At 34.0% G+C, this 7991-nt stretch overlaps 1 protein-coding gene across 1 annotated transcript; it reads left to right on the top strand.

The window, feature by feature from the left end:
• The first annotated feature begins 7505 nt into the window (after window positions 1-7505).
• Window positions 7506-7991, top strand: LOC122195353 (secreted RxLR effector protein 161-like). Its single transcript, XM_042897193.1, has one exon. The coding sequence runs from the start codon at window positions 7506-7508 to the stop codon at window positions 7989-7991; it is 486 nt and encodes a 161-aa protein (XP_042753127.1).

Genomic DNA, 7991 nt, shown 5'->3' with positions numbered 1-7991 from the left:
AGTGCACCTGTAGAGTCCCGATGAGGTTCCAATCTTAAGTTTTTTTGAGGAGGATGGATGGTTGGATTTCGTGAATGGGGAGCAACAAAAAACTCTGTTGAAAAAGAACAAGATGAATGATTTTAGTTTTATTTCTTTTTTTAGTGAAAAAATCATAGTCATTAAGGAAAGCTGAAATTACAATGTTGATGTGGGTGACACATCAGCTTCAAACGTAGAGGTGGCATAAGCAACTGGTTTTCAACGGTGAAAGAGACCATTTAAACCGGTCAGCACACACTTTGTGACCCTAAAAAGCAAAAAATTAAGTTTAGGGATCATTTAAACCAAAATCAGTAAGTTGGTTGGGCTACAGTGACATTTACCCAATTTATATCTACAAATATGTTGGGTAGAACATAGGTAGATGAAATAGTTGATGTGTGTTGAAAGAATGTGATAAGAGATAGGTGAGGATATAATGGTGATGATAATTAAGTGGTGATAGATAGGTGATGAATTACGAGTCCAGGCAATGTTGTGGTTGCGTATTCATGCGATGATAGTCTAACCCTTATTATGAATTACGAGTCCAGGCGATGTGGCTGCGTATTCATGCGATGATAGTCTAACCCTTATTATGATTTACAAGTCCAGGCGATGTTGTGGCTGTGTAATCATGCGATGATACCCTAACCCTTACCAGTCACATATTGAGGGAATGATCCCCGAATTAGTATTGTCTATATGATGCAGGCGATGATCCTTAGGAAAAGTTCTTAGGAACAAGCATATAAGGAAATAAGATGTAAGGAGATGAGAGGTAAACATGATATAGGAGATGACCCTTAGGATAATATCTTTTGGAAAGATTAAACGAAGATAATGGGATGGGTAATTGGGTTGATTGTTTGATGATTAAATATAATAATTATATTATTGTGGGTTGAAAACCCTATATGCTCACCAGGCTCCCAAGCCTGAACCACTCAACTTTCTTTGCATTACAGGTAATGACACAAGAGTATAAGTTGGTGGACTTGACGAGAGATTTTAGATTATAGATCAGTAGTCATAAATAACTGTTGTAAGATCTATTTTATACTGTTTATGCTTTTGGTCTGTATCAGAACATGACATCCCGAAGTTTTATTATTTAAGGAAAATACATTTTCTTTAATAAATGCTTTTGATAAATTCTTATCATATTTTATTTTGGGAACAAATTCCGCAACTCTTTTAATCGAAAGATTACTCTGATTTTATAAAACAAAGCGTAAACAAATCGGTCTTTTCTGGCCGTGAAATTGGGGATGTCACAGAAGAAGAGAAGTATGGTTTCCAGTTCCACCTTTGCACGAAAAAGGGAATGATCTTTCACCTCGATCGACATGTGGAAGATCATCTTCAGAAGGAAAGCCTTTTCCAAAGGATTCAGGAAGACTATAGTTGTCTGAACTAGACATCTACAAAAAGGGAGAAATTCAAGTTAGTTGATTTAATCCTTGATACATCACCCAAATGAAATATCAAGGCTAGGATCCAACATAATAATTCACAATTCGGAATAGGGATACCGTAATGCAATTGTAAATTATTTGAAGGTAAGTAAATGACGATTTACCAATTCCACCACGAAAACGAAATTTAAATGAATTAGGTTTTAAATAAAATTCCTACATATTTTGATATTCATTGAACTTTTCAATGACATGTTTAATCTCGATTATGCCCTTCAAGTTTGTGACTGTGATACTGAGGATCACAAACAAGGTGTAAATAACCATGCAAATTAGCTTGGTACTCTCGAAGTCATTTATCATCTAATGGATGTGCCGGTTAACCAAACACGCTCCATCAATCAACAATAATTTACGAGCTATCCATTTCCATCCTTCATTAGTCTAATATTAGTGTGCCGGTTAACCACACACGCTCCACTAACGACCAATAAGGTGCAATGTAAAATTTCATGGAATAGCACCAAATTCATATTTTCCTAAAGCAACTAAGATTAAGACTTTATAAAAGGTTTAGTTACTTTATATGTTCATTATACTTTTAATGAGAGCTTAGTGTCATATCCTGTTCGTTGGGCTAACGACCTCCACTTGTCAAGAGTGCGGTGGGTAAGAGTGGATACCCAATGATGGTCATTTTACAGACCGCTTCCTTAAACACCCCTTATAGACCAACTTCGTGAATGAGACTTACTAACGGTAAGACTGACTTGTTCTTTTATATATATATATATATATATATATATATATATATATATATATATATATATATATATATATATATATATATATAAAAATTAAACCTTTAATGTTATAATATTATAAGGGTGTATTTTAAAATTTTAAAATACTTAATGGTTTAATCTTTTAAATTAATTAAACTTTTAATTTAATTAACTTAAACCTATATATTGAATTATTAATTATTCTTTAATTAAAACTCTTAATTAATTAATAAAATCCATGAGGGTATATTTTAAACTATTAAAATTACCAAGGTTCTAAATTTAAGATTTCAAAATCAAAGCTATTTAATCAAATTTTAAATTTAAAAACGACGAGGGTGTATTTTTAAACTATTTAAAATGCTATGGTTTAACTATTTAAATTACCAAAAATTAAAACTTTTAATTTCAAATTTAAACTATAAAACCATAAGGGTGCAATTTGAAACTTTTCAAAATTGGTAGGTTAAATAATTGAATCAAAATAATCTTATATTATCCATATTTAACCAAATCCATCAATTTTGATAAGGATATATCATACCAATCAGGAAAATCAAATTTGGGCATTAAAAACGAGTTATGGTAATTATCCTAATCAAAATTTGGCTAAAAAATTGAAAAACCGGGCATCAGACGATTCAACTCGTCAACTTTGGCAAGGAACTCGTTGAGTTCACCCAACTCATCGATTTCTATGATGGACTTGTCGAGTCAAGCTGCCAAACAGCAAAAAATCGATTTCTTGTTCTTTTGGCTGTTCACTCTTTCATCTAATCAATTGAAAAAATCCTAGGCTCTGATACCACTGATGGGTTTTGAGCATAACTACAATCCTATGTGATCATGTAACCCTAATTGCTTTGGATCTAAGTTTTTCTCTATTGAACATGCAAATACAAACTCCAAAGCAACAATCCTAAGACTAGCATATACAATTTCGAAATTGACATATAAATTAGGGTTAGATGATTACCTCACTTGTTATACTGTAATAACAAGAACAATCATTGACTTCTTAAAGCCTAGTGCCCCAAGTGTTGCACCTCTAATGGAGTCACAAACACTTAATGAAAAGGATGAGAGGAAAGGTAAGGAAAATCGGCCAGGGTTCTTTTTAGAATGCTTGGGGCATGCAAATCCTAACTAGAGGGTCTTTAAATAGCTGTGGTTGCTAGGGTTTTCAGGTGGAAACCCTAATACCTTGCTTAGGCACCAAGTAGCCCATGAACCCCCTCTTTAGATCCATTGGACGAAATCTATAGGGCCTGCCTATAGGATTTCGTCCACTCCACTCTATGGAGTTCATCAGCCTAGTTATGCAACTATCAATGATTTGCACAACCAGTCCCTCAATTATTAATCAGTTCCTTTAATCCCAAAATTAATATCATATTAATTTATGATTAATTACTAATTAATAATATGATTTCCAAATAATATATTAATCTTATAATATATTAATAAAATCATTTGAGTACCAATTTATTATTCATATAATAAATCCTACCCTCTCTCTCTCCCTCCCTCTCTCTCTCTCTCTCTCTCTCTTTCTCTTTCTCTCTCTCCACTTGTCATCCTATCAAGTTACATGAGTGAAAGCAACCCAAAAGGACTCATGGTTGTGGCATTAAAATTTGGTCACCTTGGTTTTTCTGGTTTAAAGTTGTTATCAAAAGCAAAGATGTTGAATGGGTTTCCAGAAATCAATTAACCAGATCATTTATGTGAAGCATGTATAAAAGGAAAGCAACACCGACAAAGTTTTCCAGTTGTAATATCATGGAGAGCTAGAAGGCCATTAGAGATTGTTCATACATGTATTGCTGGACCATACGACATACGTTCACTTGGTCAAAACAGGTACTACCTAACATTCATTAATGATTTCAGTAGAAAAAGTTGGGTGTACGTCATCAAATAAAAATAAGAAACTCTTGATAAGTTCAAAGAATTTAAAGCAATGGTTGAAAAGCAAAGTGGGGAATAATTAAAGATTCTCAGATCTGATAGAGGACGAGAATACACATCAAATTTGTTTAATGAATTCTGTAAAGAACATGGGATCATTCATCAGTTAACAGCAACATATACACCACAACAAAATGGCGTTGCATAAAGGAAGAATCACACAATTCTCGATATGGCGAGAAGCATGGTAAAAGGAAAACATTTGCCAAGAACATTTTAAGCAAAAGGCGTTCTGTGTGTTGTTTATTTGTTGAATCGTTGTCCAACTAAAAGTGTAAAATTCAAGACTCCAGATGAAATATGGTGTGGTACCAAACCATCAGTTGGGCATCTAAATTTTTTTTAGATGTATTGTTTATGCCCATATTCCTGATTAAAAGAGAAAAAAGCTAGATGATAAAGGCGAGAAGTGTATCTTCATTGGATATGATACAAGCAGCAAGACATATAGGTTATACAACTCACTGACGAAAAAGGTTATTATTTCAAGAGATGTTGAATTTGATGAAGCTGATTATTGGAGATGTGTAGGGTTTCAAAGTACTCCATGGATTATGGCATTGGCCCCCCTTGATGAAGTGTAGGTTAAAAGCCCAAGACTTGTCTTTTCCCTATAAATAGTCATGTATTATTCATTATTAGGGTTAAGAGTGAGACAAAATGTAGCCGCCACGTTGTAAGGTTTCTTATATAGAGTTAGTTTCTTTAGTCTATTCTGAAATTGTAATTTATTCCTCATGTTTTGAATAAATCGAGTGATCATTCTACATATCTTCATTATTTGTGTTTGTTTTTATTTTCTGCATCTTGTTCATCAAATCACAATTAGGGTTTTATTCCCAACAAGTGGTATGAGAGCGGGTCTTTAAAAATCTATTGATTTTTGAAGTATCGGTTCTTGATTTGATGATTTTTTACACAAATTAGTGAAGATTATTGGTGTTTTGGCATCTTGCAATCAAAATTTTGTTCAAGCTTCTGTTCATGGAGATTTATGATGTTCTTTCATTGTTCATCTGGTATTTTTTTTTTGTCTGATTCATTTTTCTGTTTGTATTGGATCAGATTGTTTGCTGAATCCCAAATCAATTGGTTTTATTCCTTTGTTTTAAGCCAATCGGATCAGTTTGTATTCATTTTTGTTTTGGCCCAATAATTCAATCTGTCACTGTTCATGAGGCGTGATAATCCAGTTTTTATTCTTTGGCCCTTATGTTATATCGGGTTCCTGTATGCGTCTCTTGCATCTGATATCACTCATACAGTATTATGTTCTAATTCGACGATCGATGATTTATTTTTCAGATTAATGGTTGTCGGCATGTGAATATCAATTCTCATGGATTGATTTTTGTTAAATTTTTTTCATCAATTTTCTCGTTCGTTCTTATAGTCAATTTAATTTCATTATTATTAATTTGATTCATGTCGAACTTGAAAATTTCTGATGATCCATGAGTGAAATCGATTTTTGATGAATCGATTTGGGGTTTGATTTATTGCAATCTCGAAGTATGATGATGAACGGATAAACAATGGTGTATGTCGATTTGAAGAGTCAATTTAAAAAGTCAAAATTGGGGCAAACGGGCTCTCTGCATTCTTAATTGAAATTGTAATCGGAAGTGGCATGTGAACGAACGAAATCGGGGTAGTTGTGTGCTTATTCGCAATTGCAAGTCAACATAAATAGTCAAAATTATGAGCTTACCTGCAAAAGTTCGTTGTCCGCGACTCGCAGCGAACCTGTGTTCGAATTCGTCTCAAGAACCTGTGATTGGATTCTGTTTTGATTCACATCGTGTTTGTGATGGGTTGATTCGGAACGAAAGGAGTCTAAGAATCGGAAGTTGGTCTCGGGATCGTAACTCACATGGCGGATCAAATGTTGTTCGGAGTTCACTGGTGTTTGGAATCAGATTCGTAACTGGAGCATGGATAATCGGGAAGGATAGTGGTCAATGCAAAAGTCAAAATTAGTTTGAAGAACCTTACCTGCGAACGATCGAAGTTTGTTTTTTTCTGGTTCGCACTCATCGTTTGGAGTTTAATCCTTTGATTCGTGTTTGACATTGGTTCACAGCGAACATCTGTGAAATTGATTCGGAACGAATGGGTTGACCAACGAAAAGTCAATATTGGTTCACCTGCGAACGTTCGCTTTGGGTGTGATACTTGGCGTTCAGAACTCAGGGCTCGGTATGAAGGTTTGCGTTCAGAACGAATCACTTTGATCAGAGTTGTTGGTGGATTGGATTTGTGGTTCTGATTGCAAACATTCGTATGTGTCACCGTTCCAGTTGTGTTCTTCATGATACGAAACAAAGTTCATCAGATATTAATTTGGGGAAGATGACTCAATGATTCACTATTGGTCCCTGCAGCTTCAGTGAATTGACATTTTTGGTCCCTGTTGTTTTCACAGCTTGGCAATTCTGGACAATTTCCAGAATTTGTTACAAATGAAGGGGATATGGTGCAGAATTATTAATTTTGTCCCCTGAATTTCAGCAAAGTGACAATTTCAGCCCATTTTTCAAAAAGTTTATAAATGTGAGGGCTAGCTTTTTTGGATTTTATATTTCACCGTTTATATCATTTTGTCGCGGGGGAGCATAGTAATTTTTTATCCAATCAAGATCATTCTCATGACCATTTGAAGGCTTTATAATCATGTTTTTTTTTTTTTATTATAAATCGAAGTAGAATTTGGTATGACCATTCGAAATTGGATTTCTGACTTTTCAAATTTGAATATTTTTTATAACGCTTGTGGTAGAATTATGAAGGTAGATTTTATAGTAGCAGTTTTTCATTGATCTTTTCTAAAGCTTTTATAGAGAAATATCTTTTACAGTAGAAGTTCTTCATCGAGCTCTTCTAAGGACTTGTTATATCTTTGACTTCTAGTATTTTTTCGATCAAGTGGCGTTATGAATCTTAAAATTTGGGTTGTTACATGATATTTTTTGATGACTTATATCATTAGCTTATTTGAAGATCATTGTGACTTGGAGGGGGAGTTCTTCAAAGACAAGAAGTGATTCAGTTTCTTAATTCTGAAATGGGTTTTTATGGCGGGTTTGGCTTTATTGAAGATCTTTGGGATTGCATTAGAAAATGAAGTTTAAAGACATTACTTCAGTGCTTGGTTTATATATATATATATATATATATATATATATATATATATATATATATATATTGGCCAAATGTCATACTTTCTTGGAGTTGAAGTAAATCAAATCAAAGGATGGAATATTTATGTCACAAACGAAGTATACAGAGCACAGATTTACAGAAGTTCAAAATGGAAGACTGTAAGCCAGTCCACACACCAGCAGAAGCAGGAACGAAGCTAAGTGTTGAATTAGTTAGAGAATCTGTCAACCCAACACTGTTTAAAAGCTTGGTGGGAAGCTTAAGGTATCCAACTTTTACTCGCCCATATATTATATATGCAGTTGGAGTAGTCAGTAGATACATGGAGAAGCCGAAGCAAGATCATTTCATTGCAGCTAAGAGAATTTTGAGAAACATAAAAGTTACGCTGAATCATGGTTTGTTTTACACATACTCTCAAGATGCACAATTGGTTGGCTATTCAGATAGTGATTATGGTGGATATATGGATGATGGTAAGAGTACTTTTGGATATGCATTTCATATTGGATCAACAGTGTTTTCATGGTCTTCAACGGAGCAACAAACATTTGCTCTTTCAACATGTGAGGCAGAATACATAGCAGCTGCAACATGCACATGTCAAGCTATTTGGTTGAAGAATATTGAGTGA

Source organism: Lactuca sativa, chromosome 8, assembly GCF_002870075.4.
Source record: "Lactuca sativa cultivar Salinas chromosome 8, Lsat_Salinas_v11, whole genome shotgun sequence".
Classification (NCBI taxonomy): domain Eukaryota; kingdom Viridiplantae; phylum Streptophyta; class Magnoliopsida; order Asterales; family Asteraceae; genus Lactuca; species Lactuca sativa.
The sequence above is the reverse complement of the archived record's forward strand: the minus strand, read 5'-3'. Positions and strand labels throughout refer to the sequence as shown.

Coding starts and splice junctions, on each gene's coding strand:
- LOC122195353 (XM_042897193.1), top strand. CDS start 7,506: ATGGAAGACTGTAAGCCAGTCCACACACCAGCAGAAGCAGGAACGAAG.